Source organism: Dermacentor silvarum, chromosome 4 (assembly GCF_013339745.2).
Source record: "Dermacentor silvarum isolate Dsil-2018 chromosome 4, BIME_Dsil_1.4, whole genome shotgun sequence".
Lineage (NCBI taxonomy): Eukaryota > Metazoa > Arthropoda > Arachnida > Ixodida > Ixodidae > Dermacentor > Dermacentor silvarum.
In genome coordinates, this window is record NC_051157.2 from 223142511 (window position 1) to 223159977 (window position 17467).

General features: G+C 50.6%; 2 protein-coding genes across 2 annotated transcripts; both read right to left on the minus strand.

Annotated features, from left to right (window-relative positions):
• Positions 1–3724: 3724 nt before the first annotated feature.
• Positions 3725–5185, minus strand: LOC119449296 (uncharacterized). The gene is made up of 2 exons (XM_037712469.1): positions 4943–5185; positions 3725–4576 (listed from the first exon to the last, which is right to left on the minus strand). The coding sequence occupies exons 1-2, from the start codon at positions 5183–5185 to the stop codon at positions 3725–3727; spliced, it is 1095 nt and encodes a 364-aa protein (XP_037568397.1).
• Positions 5186–12004: 6819 nt separating this feature from the next.
• LOC119449297 (uncharacterized) lies at positions 12005–13073 on the minus strand. The gene has a single exon (XM_037712470.2). The coding sequence runs from the start codon at positions 13071–13073 to the stop codon at positions 12216–12218; it is 858 nt and encodes a 285-aa protein (XP_037568398.2). The 3' UTR covers positions 12005–12215.
• Positions 13074–17467: the final 4394 nt, after the last annotated feature.

Consider the following 17467-nt stretch of genomic DNA (forward strand, 5'->3'; position numbering starts at 1 on the left):
AGGGGGAACACGGCGTGACATCGGGGAGACGGTAGCTCGGTTCCTGCGCTGATTTACTGGATCGACGTGGTAACAATTATGAAAGCCTGCACGATAAAGCAGAATGGCGATTGAGGCGGCTGCATCACTGCCGTACTTCCACGCCCATCTAGCGGGGGCGGAGGATGCCAGCTGCTTAAAAAGCCCTCTTGCGATGCATACGGCGATGTGGAAGACCAGGTTACGGTGAGTACAGGCTGGTACTCGCGAAGAAATGAAGCGGGCCCATCGCAACAGGCAAAAGGTGTTGCTTGCAGTCGAAGGGGGAACACGGCGTCACATCGGGGCGACGGTGGCTCGGTTCCTGCGCTACTTTACTGGATCCACGTGGTAACAATTATCAAAGCCTGCACGATAAAGCAGAATGGCGATTGAGGCGGCTGCATCACTGCAGTACTTCCACGCCCACTGAGCGGGGGCGGAGGAGGCCAGCTGCTTAAGAAGCCCTCTTTCGATGCACACAGCGATGTGGAAGACCAGGTTACGGTGAGTACAGGCTGGTACTCGCGAAGAAATGAAGCGGGCCCATCGCAACAGGCAAAAGGTGTTGCTGGCAGTCCAAAGGGGAACACGGCATCACACCGGGGAGACGGTAGCTCGGTTCCTGTGCTGCTTTGTGGATCCACGTGAGAACAGTTATCAAAGCCTGCATGATAAAGCAGAATGGCGATTGAGGTGACTCCATTACTGCAGTACTTCCACGCCCACTGAGCGGGGGCGGAGGAGGGCAGCTGTTTAAGAAGCTTCACTTCACTTGACTTCACTTTAATACCTTAAAGACCCCATTGGAGGGGTATTACATAAGGGGTGGTTAAAAAAATAATAAACATTAAATACAGGCGTTCGTTTTGAGATATGTGATAACAGCTTCGGTAAAGGCAGATGGGCTTGTGATGGCTGCGATGGCCTGTGGAAGGCCGTTCCAGTCCCTTGATGCTCGAATAAAAAATGATGCTTGAAAAGTGGTGGTCCGGGCACGTGCGCGTGCAACTTGAAGCGGATGACCGGTGCGATGAGATATGTTTGAAGGTGGCGTGATGTACGGTGGGTGATTTAGGGAGCTATAAAAAAATGAACGGAAGAGGGAGAGGGTGGCAACCTGTCGATGGAAAGAAAGAGCTTCCAAGCCAGATTCCGCTTTCATCGATGAAATGCTGTTATCGTACGAATATGAAGAATGAATAAACCTAGTAGCACGATTTTGTACAGCTTCGAGTGCATTTATGATATAATTCTGATGCGGGTTCCAGATGGGAGATGCATACTCAAGTTTCGATCTTACAAATGATTTATAGGCCAACGCTTTTACTTGTTGTGAGGTATGACGTAAATGTCGCCTAAGAAATCCCAGTGATCTATTGGCTGATGAGATGATGTTAGTAGTGTGCAAGCGCCAGGACAGATCACAAGATAGAGTGACACCAAGATATTTGAATGATTGGACTGATTCTATCGGAACATCAGCAATGGAATAGGTAAATGTGAGGGGGTTACGGCAGCGAGTGAAAGACACGAGTTTACATTTGTTAGTATATAGGTTCATTAGCCAGCGATTACACCATTCTTGTACATTATTGAGATCGTTCTGGATTAATGTGTGGTCAAATGTGTTGGTAACTCTGCGGTAGATTACACAATCATCTGCAAACATACGAATGTTACATGATACCTGTGTTGGTAGATCATTAATGTAAATTAGAAAAAGAAGCGGTCCTAAGACGGATCCCTGCGGGACGCCTGATGTTACGCGGAGTCTGCTAGAAGAATGGTTATTAACGAAAACAAACTGAGAGCGGTTAGTCAGGAATGCTTCTATCCACTTTAGTACGTCGGGGTGTAAATTTAACTGAGAAAATTTTAGCAGCAAACGTTTATGAGGAACTGTATCAAATGCTTTTGCAAAATCTAGGAATATGGCATCAGTCTGAAGGTTACTGTCAAGGTTAACATGCAGGTCGTGAAGGAAAATTGCCAACTGCGTTTCGCAAGAATAGCCTTTTCGAAATCCGTGCTGACAAGGGTGAAAAAAACAGATTGAGTCTAAGAAGTTCATGATATGCGAGTATATGACGTGTTCCATGATTTTGCAGGGGACACTAGTTAATGATATCGGACGATAATTTAATGGGGTTTCTCTATTGCCCTACTTGAAGACTGGAACGACCTTGCCCACTTTCCAGTCGGATGGTAAGATGCCTGTAGAGAGTGACTGCGAAAACAACAAAGTTAGGTACGCAGCAGATACATATTTAATATTTTTTAAGAGTTTGGAATTGATATCATCTACACCTGCTGACGATGAAAGCTTGACGTTATCAATGATCGAGGTGATTCCTTCTGCCGAGAATATAATTGGTGGCATACACGCAGATATGTCAGTAGATGTGGGAAGATCTGGAGTTGAAGTCTCGTTAGTAAATACAGAGAAAAAGGCGGCATTAAAAATGTCAGCACACTCGCTGTCGCTGACTACTTCGCCATGTGCATTTAACACGCTGATCATGCGCGCCTCCTGAGGGTTTATTATTTGCCAAAATTGTCGAGGGCTGTTTGTAAGCATTTTAGGCAGTTCATCGTGGAAAAAGGAGAATTTAGCATTCCGTATAGCCCTCAGATAAGCGTCTTCGGCCACAAAATATTTCCCCCAAGCAGACGGGTGTCCGTTTAGTTTGGCTGAGCGGAAGAGACGTTTCTTTTTGTTTTCAAGTCGCTTAAGAGTTTTAGTGAACCATGGCTTGTTACGGTTTCCGCGGAACGTTATTCTCGGTATAAACTTGTCAACGAGATCACCTAGCTTGTTTTTAAATATTACCCAGTTTTCATTTGTAGAGCGCGTAGAACATAACCTCACGAACATAGGAAGAAATGCGCTCAGATCACTATTAATGGCATCATAATTACCTTTATTGTACAGGCGGATTGTTTTGCTGACTAAATCACGTCTTACGGGTTGAAACGAAAATGTGGCGTGAATTACTTTATGATCGCTGACTTCAGGTAGATATGCTATTGATGATAAGCTTTCCGGATTGCTGGTTAGGATGAGATCTAAGATGCTAGAAGTGTTTAGTGCAACGCGTGTAGGTTCTGATACAAGTTGAGTTAAATTGAAATTAAGGCAGAAATCCACAAAATCTCTGGCAGGCTCACTGCCCATAGTTATGGGGACGTCATTGCTCCAGTCTATTTGGGGAAAATTAAAATCACCAAACAGGAGGACTTCTGCTTGTGGGTGTTGATTACTAAGGTCACTCAAACTGTTATTAAGTTTAAATGTGAAATCTGAAATATTATTTGGAGGCCTGTAGCAAACACCTAGAATGATTGTATGGGGGGAAGCGTGAATAATTAGCCACAATACTTCAAGATCAGAAGTGATGTTTTTGGCTACGGAGCACGATAACTGCTGGTGCACAGCAATCAGTACACCGCCCCCCCGCATGCCTTTGCGATCCTTTCGATAGACATGAAATTCCGGTAGGTCGGCTAGTACTTCTGTATCTGTTATATCTTCTGTTAGCCACGTTTCGGTTATCACCATTATATTACTGTTGGATGATAAAACAAGGTTGGAAAAAGCGTCACGTTTTGGAAGGAAACTGCGTGCGTTCGTAAAGATTACAGACAATGATATGTTAGATTTGGGCTTAACAGTGCAACAGACATTTTTACGACGGGCAAATTGCTATATTATTTCTTTGACAGATTGTGTTTGCTCGTCGTAGACGTAGCGCTTATGGCCCATATGCAGTGTTTTGAATCGCAGAGAGAAAGGTAATGATTTGCTTTTAGCGAAAGTAACGAGATGCCGGCGAGCGTTTTGTACGGAACCAGAGAAATCCTCTCCAACGCTGAAGCTGGTTCCTTTGAACTTGCAGCCGTGAGAAAGAACCAATTCTTTTGTTTTATGGAAGGTGAATTTCGCTATGATAGGACGGTGGCGGTTAGTATCTGTGCGATGACCGAGACGATGTGCGCGCTCAATTTCTTTCGGCTCGATACAAATATTCAAATGATCCTGGCAGTGCTTGATGATAAGTTGCTCGGTCTGGGCAAACGTCTCTGATCCAGTTGATTCAGGGAGGCCATAAAAAATAAGATTATTGCGTCGTGACTGGTTCTCGGCGTCATCAATACGCGTTTCAAGCCTGTGTACCACGGTGGCCACTTGAGCGGTACACGTTTTCACGGTTTCGAAGTCAGAGCGTAGGGAGACAAGATTTTGATAATGCCCCTCTAGATCAGTCATGCGCCTGCCCAGATCAGCAATAGCTTTGTCCGTCGACACTAGATGAGTTTTCAGGTCTTGAACCTGACTGATTAATTGCGACTGTCCAGCAGACAAGTTCTTCAATTCAGCTAGTAAAGCATCGGAGTCCGGGCCCGGGTTGCTTTCGACATCACCCGACATCATCAACAAAGCACGAATTACATCAGAACACTCAAGAGCGACAAGAAGGTAGCAGTGCGGGCTCGGCAGCTGAAGCAGGAAACGATTGCTAGACTTCTTAGAAAAAAGACTGTAAGCTTTACTAACCTGCATGACAAGAGTGAATGGATTAGCGGTCTGTGTCTGTGCACAGCCGCCGAGCCCACAAGGCGCCACCGGTATTGACTGCTCTTTTATATTTGACCGGAGAGTTGATGTTGATGGCGACAGGTTTGTTCACGCTGCATCGAGCACTACCGTCTTCGGTAGCGGTGTCGTCGAAAACGCAGATCTGCTGCTCCCGACGAAATCCAGGGGCCTGAAGGGCGGTGCAAATCCAGAGGTGCGCATCAGGGATGGGTGACAGGCAATCCTGTCATGTTCACCTGACCAGGCACGATATTGCAGCGGGACTGCCAGGGAAGCCGTCACTAAGGATGGAAGCAACAGGCGCACGAGTGCGCGCTGAAACACCTGCATGACAAGAGTGAATGGATTAGCGGTCTGCGTCTGTGCACAGCCGCCGAGCCCACAAGGCGCCACCGGTATTGACTGCTCTTTTATAGTTGACCGGAGAGTTGATGTTGATGGCGACAGGTTTGTCCACGCTGCATCGAGCACTACCGTCTTCGGTAGCGGTGTCGTCGAAAACGCAGATCTGCTGCTCCCGACGAAATCCAGGGGCCTGAAGGGCGGTGCAAATCCAGAGGTGTGCATCAGGGATGGGTGACAGGCAATCCTGTCATGTTCACCTGACCAGGCACGATATTGCAGCGGGACTGCCAGGGAAGCCGTCACTAAGGATGGAAGCAACAGGCGCACGAGTGCGCGCTGAAACACCTGCATGACAAGAGTGAATGGATTAGCGGTCTGCGTCTGTGCACAGCCGCCGAGCCCACCTCTTGCGATGCATACAGCAATGTGGAAGACCAGGTTACGGTGAGTACAGGCTGCTACTCGCGAAGAAATGAAGCGGGCCCTTCGCAACAGGCAAAAGGTGTTGCTGGCAGTCCAAGGGGGAACACGGCGTCACATCGGGGAGACGGTAGCTCGGTTCCTGCGCTGCTTTACTGGATCCACGTGGTAACAATTATCAAAGCCTGCACGATAAAGCAGAATGGCGATTGAGGCGGCTGCATCACTGCAGTAATTCCACGCCCACTGAGCGGGGGCGGAGGAGGCCAGCTGCTAAGAAGCCCTCTTGCGATGCATACGGCGATGTGGAAGACCAGGTTACGGCGAGTACAGCCTGGTACTCGCGAAGAAATGAAGCGGGCCCATCGCAACAGGTAAAAGGTGTTGCTGGCAGTCCAAGGGAGAACACGGCGTCACATCGGGGAGACGGTAGCTCGGTTCCTGTGGTGCTTTACTGGATCCACGTGGTAACAATTATCAAAGCCTGCACGATAAAGCAGAATGGCGATTGATGCGGCTGCATCACTGCAGTACTTCCATGCCCACTGATCGGGGGCGGAGGAGGCCAGCGGCGTAAGAAGCCCTCTTGCGATGCATACGGCGATGTGGCAGACCAGGTTACGGTGAGTACAGGCTGGTACTCGCGAGGAAATGAAGCGGGCCCATTGCAACAGGCAAAGGTGTTGCTGGCAGTCCAAGGGGTAACACGGCGTCACATCGGGGAGACGGTAGTTCGGTTCCTGTGCTGCTTTACTGGATCCACGGGATAACAGTTATCAAAGCCTGCACGATAAAGCAGAATGGTGATTGAGGCGGCTGCATCACTGCAGTACTTCCACGCCCACTGAGCGGGGGCGGAGAAGGCCAGCTGCTTAAGAAGCCCTCTTGCGATGCATGCAGCGATGTGGAAGACCAGGTTACGGTGAGTACAGGCTGGTACTCGCGAAGAAATGAAGCGGGCCCATCGCAACAGGCAAAAGGTATTGCTGGCAGTCCAAGGGGGAACACGGCATCACATCGGGGAGACGGTAGCTCGGTTCCTGTGCTGCTTTGCTGGATCCACGTGATAACAGTTATCAAAGCCTGCACGATAAAGCAGAATGGCGATTGAGGCGGCTGCATCACTGCAGTACTTCCACGCCCACTGAGCGGGGGCGGAGGAGGCCAGCTGCTTAAGAAGCCCTCTTGTGATGCATACAGCGATCTGGAAGACCAGGTTACGGTGAGTACAGGCTGGTACTCACGAAGAAATGAAGCGGGCCCTTCGCAACAGGCACAAGGTGTTGCTGGCAGTCCAAGGGGGAACACGGCGTCACATCGGGGAGACGGTAGCTCGGTTCCTGCGCTGCTTTACTGGATCCACGTGATAACAGTTATCAAAGCCTTCACGATAAAGCAGAATGGCGATTGAGGCGGCTGCATCACTGCAGTACTTCCACGCCCACTGAGCGGGGGCGGAGGAGGCCAGCTGCTTAAGAAGCCCTCTTGCGATGCATGCAGCGATGTGGAAGACGAGGTTACGGTGAGTACAGGCTGGTACTCGCGAAGAAATGAAGCGGGCCCATCGCAATAGGGAAAAGGTGTTGCTGGCAGTCCAAGGGGGAACACGGCGTCACATCGGGGAGACGGTAGCTCGGTTCCTGTGCTGCTTTGCTGGATCCACGTGATAACAGTTATCAAAGCCTGCACGATAAAGCAGAATGGCGATTGAGGCGGCTGCATCACTGCAGTACTTCCACGCCCACTGAGCGGGGGCGGAGGAGGCCAGCTGCTTATGAAGCCCTCTTGCGATGCATACGGCGATGTGGAAGACCAGGTTACGGTGAGTACAGGCTGGTACTCGCGAAGAAATGAAGCGGGCCCATCGCAACAGGCAAAAGGTGTTGCTGGCAGTCCAAGGGGGAACACGGCGTCACATCGGGGAGACGTTAGCTCGGTTCCTGTGCTGCTTTACTGGATCCACGTGGTAACAGTTATCAAAGCCTTCACGATAAAGTAGAATGGCGATTGAGGCGGCTGCATCACTGCAGTACTTCCACGCCCACTGAGCGGGGGCGGAGGAGGGCAGCTGCTTAAGAAGCCCTCTTGTGATGCATACAGCGATGTGGAAGACCAGGTTACGGTGAGTACAGGCTGGTACTCGCGACGAAATGAAGCGGGCCCTTCACAACAGGCACAAGGTGTTGCTGGCAGTCCAAGGGGGAACACGGCGACACATCGGGGAGACGGTAGCTCGGTTCCTGCGCTGCTTTACTGGATCCACGTGGTAACAGTTATCAAAGCCTTCACGATAAAGCAGAATGGCGATTGAGGCGGCTGCATCACTGCAGTACTTCCACGCCCACTGAGCGGGGGCGGAGGAGGTCATCTGCTAAGAAGCCCTCTTGCGATGCATACGGCGATGTGGAAGACCAGGTTACGGCGAGTACAGGCTGGTACTCGCGAAGAAATGAAGCGGGCCCATCGCAACAGGCAAAAGGTGTTGCTGGCAGTCCAAGGGGGAACACGGCGTCACATCGGGGAGACGGTAGCTCGGTTCCTGTGCTGCTTTACTGGATCCACGTGGTAACAGTTATCAAAGCCTTCACGATAAAGTAGAATGGCGATTGAGGCGGCTGCATCACTGCAGTACTTCCACGCCCACTGAGCGGGGGCGGAGGAGGGCAGCTGCTTAAGAAGCCCTCTTGTGATGCATACAGCGATGTGGAAGACCAGGTTACGGTGAGTACAGGCTGGTACTCGCGACGAAATGAAGCGGGCCCTTCACAACAGGCACAAGGTGTTGCTGGCAGTCCAAGGGGGAACACGGCGACACATCGGGGAGACGGTAGCTCGGTTCCTGCGCTGCTTTACTGGATCCACGTGGTAACAGTTATCAAAGCCTTCACGATAAAGCAGAATGGCGATTGAGGCGGCTGCATCACTGCAGTACTTCCACGCCCACTGAGCGGGGGCGGAGGAGGTCATCTGCTAAGAAGCCCTCTTGCGATGCATACGGCGATGTGGAAGACCAGGTTACGGCGAGTACAGGCTGGTACTCGCGAAGAAATGAAGCGGGCCCATCGCAACAGGCAAAAGGTGTTGCTGGCAGTCCAAGGGGGAACACGGCGTCACATCGGGGAGACGGTAGCTCGGTTCCTGTGCTGCTTTACTGGATCCACGTGATAACAGTTATCAAAGCCTGCACGATAAAGCAGAATGGCGATTGAGGTGACTACATTACTGCAGTACTTCCACGCCCACTGAGCGGGGGCGGAGGAGGGCAGCTGCTTAAGAAGCCCTCTTGCGATGCATACAGCGATGTGGAAGACCAGGTTACGGTGAGTACAGGCTGGTACTCGCGAAGAAATAAAGCGGGCCCATCGCAACAGGCAAAAGGTATTGCTGGCAGTCCAAGGGGGAACACGGCATCACATCGGGGAGACGGTAGCTCGGTTCCTGTGCTGCTTTACTGGATCCACGTGATAACAGTTATCAAAGCCTGCACGATAAAGCAGAATGGCGATTGAGGTGACTACATTACTGCAGTACTTCCACGCCCACTGAGCGGGGGCGGAGGAGGGCAGCTGCTTAAGAAGCCCTCTTGCGATGCATACAGCAATGTGGAAGACCAGGTTACGGTGAGTACAGGCTGGTACTCGCGAAGAAATGAAGCGGGCCCTTCGCAACAGGCAAAAGGTGTTGCTGGCAGTCCAAGGGGGAACACGGCATCACATCGGGGAGACGGTAGCTCGGTTCCTGTGCTGCTTTACTGGATCCACGTGATAACAGTTATCAAAGCCTGCATGATAAAGCAGAATGGCGATTGAGGTGACTCCATTACTGCAGTACTTCCACGCCCACTGAGCGGGGGCGGAGGAGGGCAGCTGTTTAAGAAGCTTCACTTCACTTGACTTCACTTTAATACCTTAAAGACCCCATTGGAGGGGTATTACATAAGGGGTGGTTAAAAAAATAATAAACATTAAATACAGGCGTTCGTTTTGAGATATGTGATAACAGCTTCGGTAAAGGCAGATGGGCTTGTGATGGCTGCGATGGCGTGTGGAAGGCCGTTCCAGTCCCTTGATGCTCGAATAAAAAATGATGCTTGAAAAGTGGTGGTCCGGGCACGTGCGCGTGCAACTTGAAGCGGATGACCGGTGCGATGAGATATGTATGAAGGTGGCGTGATGTACGGTGGGTGATTTAGGGAGCTGTAAAAAAATGAACGGAAGAGGGAGAGGGTGGCAACCTGTCGATGGAAAGAAAGAGCTTCCAAGCCAGATTCCGCTTTCATCGATGAAATGCTGTTATCGTACGAATATGAAGAATGAATAAACCTAGTAGCACGATTTTGTACAGCTTCGAGTGCATTTATGATATAATTCTGATGCGGGTTCCAGATGGGAGATGCATACTCAAGTTTCGATCTTACAAATGATTTATAGGCCAACGCTTTTACTTGTTGTGAGGTATGACGTAAATGTCGCCTAAGAAATCCCAGTGATCTATTGGCTGATGAGATGATGTTAGTAGTGTGCAAGCGCCAGGACAGATCACAAGATAGAGTGACACCAAGATATTTGAATGATTGGACTGATTCTATCGGAACATCAGCAATGGAATAGGTAAATGTGAGGGGGTTACGGCAGCGAGTGAAAGACACGAGTTTACATTTGTTAGGATATAGGTTCATTAGCCAGCGATTACACCATTCTTGTAAATTATTGAGATCGTTCTGGATTAATGTGTGGTCAAATGTGTTGGTAACTCTGCGGTAGATTACACAATCATCTGCAAACATACGAATGTTACATGATACCTGTGTTGGTAGATCATTAATGTAAATTAGAAAAAGAAGCGGTCCTAAGACGGATCCCTGCGGGACGCCTGATGTTACGCGGAGTCTGCTAGAAGAATGGTTATTAACGAAAACAAACTGAGAGCGGTTAGTCAGGAATGCTTCTATCCACTTTAGTACGTCGGGGTGTAAATTTAACTGAGATAATTTTAGCAGCAAACGTTTATGAGGAACTGTATCAAATGCTTTTGCAAAATCTAGGAATATGGCATCAGTCTGAAGGTTACTGTCAAGGTTAACATGCAGGTCGTGAAGGAAAATTGCCAACTGCGTTTCGCAAGAATAGCCTTTTCGAAATCCGTGCTGACAAGGGTGAAAAAAACAGATTGAGTCTAAGAAGTTCATGATATGCGAGTATATGACGTGTTCCATGATTTTGCAGGGGACACTAGTTAATGATATCGGACGATAATTTAATGGGGTTTCTCTATTGCCCGACTTGAAGACTGGAACGACCTTGCCCACTTTCCAGTCGGATGGTAAGATGCCTGTAGAGAGTGACTGCGAAAACAACAAAGTTAGGTACGCAGCAGATACATATTTAATATTTTTTAAGAGTTTGGAATTGATATCATCTACACCTGCTGACGATGAAAGCTTGACGTTATCAATGATCGAGGTGATTCCTTCTGCCGAGAATATAATTGGTGGCATACACGCAGATATGTCAGTAGATGTGGGAAGATCTGGAGTTGAAGTCTCGTTAGTAAATACAGAGAAAAAGGCGGCATTAAAAATGTCAGCACACTCGCTGTCGCTGACTACTTCGCCATGTGCATTTAACACGCTGATCATGCGCGCCTCCTGAGGGTTTATTATTTGCCAAAATTGTCGAGGGCTGTTTGTAAGCATTTTAGGCAGTTCATCGTGGAAAAATGAGAATTTAGCATTCCGTATAGCCCTCAGATAAGCGTCTTCGGCCACAAAATATTTCCCCCAAGCAGACGGGTGTCCGTTTAGTTTGGCTGAGCGGAAGAGACGTTTCTTTTTGTTTTCAAGTCGCTTAAGAGTTTTAGTGAACCATGGCTTGTTACGGTTTCCGCGGAACGTTATTCTCGGTATAAACTTGTCAACGAGATCACCTAGCTTGTTTTTAAATATTACCCAGTTTTCATTTGTAGAGCGCGTAGAACATAACCTCACGAACATAGGAAGAAATGCGCTCAGATCACTATTAATGGCATCATAATTACCTTTATTGTACAGGCGGATTGTTTTGCTGACTAAATCACGTCTTACGGGTTGAAACGAAAATGTGGCGTGAATTACTTTATGATCGCTGACTTCAGGTAGATATGCTATTGATGATAAGCTTTCCGGATTGCTGGTTAGGATGAGATCTAAGATGCTAGAAGTGTTTAGTGCAACGCGTGTAGGTTCTGATACAAGTTGAGTTAAATTGAAATTAAGGCAGAAATCCACAAAATCTCTGGCAGGCTCACTGCCCATAGTTATGGGGCAGTGAGTTATGGGGCATTGCTCCAGTCTATTTGGGGAAAATTAAAATCACCAAAACAGGAGGACTTCTGCTTGTGGGTGTTGATTACTAAGGTCACTCAAACTGTTATTAAGTTTAAATGTGAAATCTGAAATATTATTTGGAGGCCTGTAGCAAACACCTAGAATGATTGTATGGGGGGAAGCGTGAATAATTAGCCACAATACTTCAAGATCAGAAGTGATGTTTTTGGCTACGGAGCACGATAACTGCTGGTGCACAGCAATCAGTACACCGCCCCCCCGCATGCCTTTGCGATCCTTTCGATAGACATGAAATTCCGGTAGGTCGGCTAGTACTTCTGTATCTGTTATATCTTCTGTTAGCCACGTTTCGGTTATCACCATTATATTACTGTTGGATGATAAAACAAGGTTGGAAAAAGCGTCACGTTTTGGAAGGAAACTGCGTGCGTTCGTAAAGATTACAGACAATGATATGTTAGATTTGGGCTTAACAGTGCAACGGACATTTTTACGACGGGCAAATTGCTATATTATTTCTTTGACAGATTGTGTTTGCTCGTCGTAGACGTAGCGCTTATGGCCCATATGCAGTGTTTTGAATCGCAGAGAGAAAGGTAATGATTTGCTTTTAGCGAAAGTAACGAGATGCCGGCGAGCGTTTTGTACGGAACGAGAGAAATCCTCTCCAACGCTGAAGCTGGTTCCTTTGAACTTGCAGCCGTGAGAAAGAACCAATTCTTTTGTTTTATGGAAGGTGAATTTCGCTATGATAGGACGGTGGCGGTTAGTATCTGTGCGATGACCGAGACGATGTGCGCGCTCAATTTCTTTCGGCTCGATACAAATATTCAAATGATCCTGGCAGTGCTTGATGATAAGTTGCTCGGTCTGGGCAAACGTCTCTGATCCAGTTGATTCAGGGAGGCCATAAAAAATAAGATTATTGCGTCGTGACTGGTTCTCGGCGTCATCAATACGCGTTTCAAGCCTGTGTACCACGGTGGCCACTTGAGCGGTACACGTTTTCACGGTTTCGAAGTCAGAGCGTAGGGAGACAAGATTTTGATAATGCCCCTCTAGATCAGTCATGCGCCTGCCCAGATCAGCAATAGCTTTGTCCGTCGACACTAGATGAGTTTTCAGGTCTTGAACCTGACTGATTAATTGCGACTGTCCAGCAGACAAGTTCTTCAATTCAGCTAGTAAAGCATCGGAGTCCGGGCCCGGGTTGCTTTCGACATCACCCGACATCATCAACAAAGCACGAATTACATCAGAACACTCAAGAGCGACAAGAAGGTAGCAGTGCGGGCTCGGCAGCTGAAGCAGGAAACGATTGCTAGACTTCTTAGAAAAAAGACTGTAAGCTTTACTAACCTGCATGACAAGAGTGAATGGATTAGCGGTCTGTGTCTGTGCACAGCCGCCGAGCCCACAAGGCGCCACCGGTATTGACTGCTCTTTTATATTTGACCGGAGAGTTGATGTTGATGGCGACAGGTTTGTTCACGCTGCATCGAGCACTACCGTCTTCGGTAGCGGTGTCGTCGAAAACGCAGATCTGCTGCTCCCGACGAAATCCAGGGGCCTGAAGGGCGGTGCAAATCCAGAGGTGCGCATCAGGGATGGGTGACAGGCAATCCTGTCATGTTCACCTGACCAGGCACGATATTGCAGCGGGACTGCCAGGGAAGCCGTCACTAAGGATGGAAGCAACAGGCGCACGAGTGCGCGCTGAAACACCTGCATGACAAGAGTGAATGGATTAGCGGTCTGCGTCTGTGCACAGCCGCCGAGCCCACAAGGCGCCACCGGTATTGACTGCTCTTTTATAGTTGACCGGAGAGTTGATGTTGATGGCGACAGGTTTGTCCACGCTGCATCGAGCACTACCGTCTTCGGTAGCGGTGTCGTCGAAAACGCAGATCTGCTGCTCCCGACGAAATCCAGGGGCCTAAAGGGCGGTGCAAATCCAGAGGTGTGCATCAGGGATGGGTGACAGGCAATCCTGTCATGTTCACCTGACCAGGCACGATATTGCAGCGGGACTGCCAGGGAAGCCGTCACTAAGGATGGAAGCAACAGGCGCACGAGTGCGCGCTGAAACACCTGCATGACAAGAGTGAATGGATTAGCGGTCTGCGTCTGTGCACAGCCGCCGAGCCCACCTCTTGCGATGCATACAGCAATGTGGAAGACCAGGTTACGGTGAGTACAGGCTGGCTACTCGCGAAGAAATGAAGCGGGCCCTTCGCAACAGGCAAAAGGTGTTGCTGGCAGTCCAAGGGGGAACACGGCGTCACATCGGGGAGACGGTAGCTCGGTTCCTGCGCTGCTTTACTGGATCCACGTGGTAACAATTATCAAAGCCTGCACGATAAAGCAGAATGGCGATTGAGGCGGCTGCTTCACTGCAGTAATTCCACGCCCACTGAGCGGGGGCGGAGGAGGCCAGCTGCTAAGAAGCCCTCTTGCGATGCATACGGCGATGTGGAAGACCAGGTTACGGCGAGTACAGGCTGGTACTCGCGAAGAAATGAAGCGGGCCCATCGCAACAGGCAAAAGGTGTTGCTGGCAGTCCAAGGGGGAACACGGCGTCACATCGGGGAGACGGTAGCTCGGTTCCTGTGCTGCTTTACTGGATCCACGTGGTAACAATTATCAAAGCCTGCACGATAAAGCAGAATGGCGATTGAGGCGGCTGCATCACTGCAGTACTTCCATGCCCACTGAGCGGGGGCGGAGGAGGCCAGCTGCGTAAGAAGCCCTCTTGCGATGCATACGGCGATGTGGAAGACCAGGTTACGGTGAGTACAGGCTGGTACTCGCGAAGAAATGAAGCGGGCCCATCGCAACAGGCAAAAGGTGTTGCTGGCAGTCCAAGGGGGAACACGGCGTCACATCGGGGAGACGGTAGCTCGGTTCCTGTGCTGCTTTACTGGATCCACGTGATAACAGTTATCAAAGCCTGCACGATAAAGCAGAATGGCGATTGAGGCGGCTGCATCACTGCAGTACTTCCACGCCCACTGAGCGGGGGCGGAGGAGGCCAGCTGCTTAAGAAGCCCTCTTGCGATGCATACAGCGATGTGGAAGACCAGGTTACGGTGAGTACAGGCTGGTACTCGCGAAGAAATGAAGCGGGCCCATCGCAACAGGCAAAAGGTGTTGCTGGCAGTCCAAGGGGGAACACGGCGTCACATCGGGGAGACGGTAGCTCGGTTCCTGTGCTGCTTTACTGGATCCACGTGGTAACAGTTATCAAAGCCTGCACGATAAAGCAGAATGGCGATTGAGGCGGCTGCATCACTGCAGTACTTCCACGCCCACTGAGCGGGGGCGGAGGAGGCAGCTGCTTAAGAAGCCCTCTTGCGATGCATACAGCGATGTGGAAGACCAGGTTACGGTGAGTACAGGCTGGTACTCGCGAAGAAATGAAGCGGGCCCATCGCAACAGGCAAAAGGTGTTGCTGGCAGTCCAAGGGGGAACACGGCGTCACATCGGGGAGACGGTAGCTCGGTTCCTGTGCTGCTTTACTGGATCCACGTGATAACAGTTATCAAAGCCTGCACGATAAAGCAGAATGGCGATTGAGGCGGCTGCATCACTGCAGTACTTCCACGCCCACTGAGCGGGGGCGGAGGAGGCCAGCTGCTTAAGAAGCCCTCTTGCGATGCATACAGCGATGTGGAAGACCAGGTTACGGTGAGTACAGGCTGGTACTCGCGAAGAAATGAAGCGGGCCCATCGCAACAGGCAAAAGGTGTTGCTGGCAGTCCAAGGGGGAACACGGCGTCACATCGGGGAGACGGTAGCTCGGTTCCTGTGCTGCTTTACTGGATCCACGTGGTAACAGTTATCAAAGCCTGCACGATAAAGCAGAATGGCGATTGAGGCGGCTGCATCACTGCAGTACTTCCACGCCCACTGAGCGGGGGCGGAGGAGGCCAGCTGCTTAAGAAGCCCTCTTGTGATGCATACAGCGATGTGGAAGACCAGGTTACGGTGAGTACAGGCTGGTACTCGCGAAGAAATGAAGCGGGCCCATCGCAACAGGCAAAAGGTGTTGCTGGCAGTCCAAGGGGGAACACGGCGTCACATCGGGGAGACGGTAGCTCGGTTCCTGCGCTGCTTTACTGGATCCACGTGATAACAGTTATCAAAGCCTGCACGATAAAGCAGAATGGCGATTGAGGCGGCTGCATCACTGCAGTACTTCCACGCCCACTGAGCGGGGGCGGAGGAGGCCAGCTGCTTAAGAAGCCCTCTTGCGATGCATACAGCGATGTGGAAGACCAGGTTACGGTGAGTACAGGCTGGTACTCGCGAAGAAATGAAGCGGGCCCATCGCAACAGGCAAAAGGTGTTGCTGGCAGTCCAAGGGGGAACACGGCGTCACATCGGGGAGACGGTAGCTCGGTTCCTGTGCTGCTTTACTGGATCCACGTGATAACAGTTATCAAAGCCTGCACGATAAAGCAGAATGGCGATTGAGGCGGCTGCATCACTGCAGTGCTTCCACGCCCACTGAGCGGGGGCGGAGGAGGCCAGCTGCGTAAGAAGCCCTCTTGCGATGCATACGGCGATGTGGAAGACCAGGTTACGGTGAGTACAGGCTGGTACTCACGAAGAAATGAAGCGGGCCCATCGCAACAGGCAAAAGGTGTTGCTGGCAGTCCAAGGGGGAACACGGCGTCACATCGGGGAGACGGTAGCTCGGTTCCTGTGCTGCTTTACTGGATCCACGTGGTAACAGTTATCAAAGCCTGCACGATAAAGCAGAATGGCGATTGAGGCGGCTGCATCACTGCAGTACTTCCACGCCCACTGAGCGGGGGCGGAGGAGGGCCAGCTGCTTAAGAAGCCCTCTTGCGATGCATACAGCGATGTGGAAGACCAGGTTACGGTGAGTACAGGCTGGTACTCGCGAAGAAATGAAGCGGGCCCATCGCAACAGGCAAAAGGTGTTGCTGGCAGTCCAAGGGGGAACACGGCGTCACATCGGGGAGACGGTAGCTCGGTTCCTGCGCTGCTTTACTGGATCCACGTGGTAACAGTTATCAAAGCCTGCACGATAAAGCAGAATGGCGATTGAGGCGGCTGCATCACTGCAGTACTTCCACGCCCACTGAGCGGGGGCGGAGGAGGCCAGCTGCTTAAGAAGCCCTCTTGCGATGCATACAGCGATGTGGAAGACCAGGTTACGGTGAGTACAGGCTGGTACTCGCGAAGAAATGAAGCGGGCCCATCGCAACAGGCAAAAGGTGTTGCTGGCAGTCCAAGGGGGAACACGGCGTCACATCGGGGAGACGGTAGCTCGGTTCCTGTGCTGCTTTACTGGATCCACGTGATAACAGTTATCAAAGCCTGCACGATAAAGCAGAATGGCGATTGAGGCGGCTGCATCACTGCAGTACTTCCACGCCCACTGAGCGGGGGCGGAGGAGGCCAGCTGCTTAAGAAGCCCTCTTGCGATGCATACAGCGATGTGGAAGACCAGGTTACGGTGAGTACAGGCTGGTACTCGCGAAGAAATGAAGCGGGCCCATCGCAACAGGCAAAAGGTGTTGCTGGCAGTCCAAGGGGGAACACGGCGTCACATCGGGGAGACGGTAGCTCGGTTCCTGTGCTGCTTTACTGGATCCACGTGATAACAGTTATCAAAGCCTGCACGATAAAGCAGAATGGCGATTGAGGCGGCTGCATCACTGCAGTACTTCCACGCCCACTGAGCGGGGGCGGAGGAGGGCAGCTGCTTAAGAAGCCCTCTTGCGA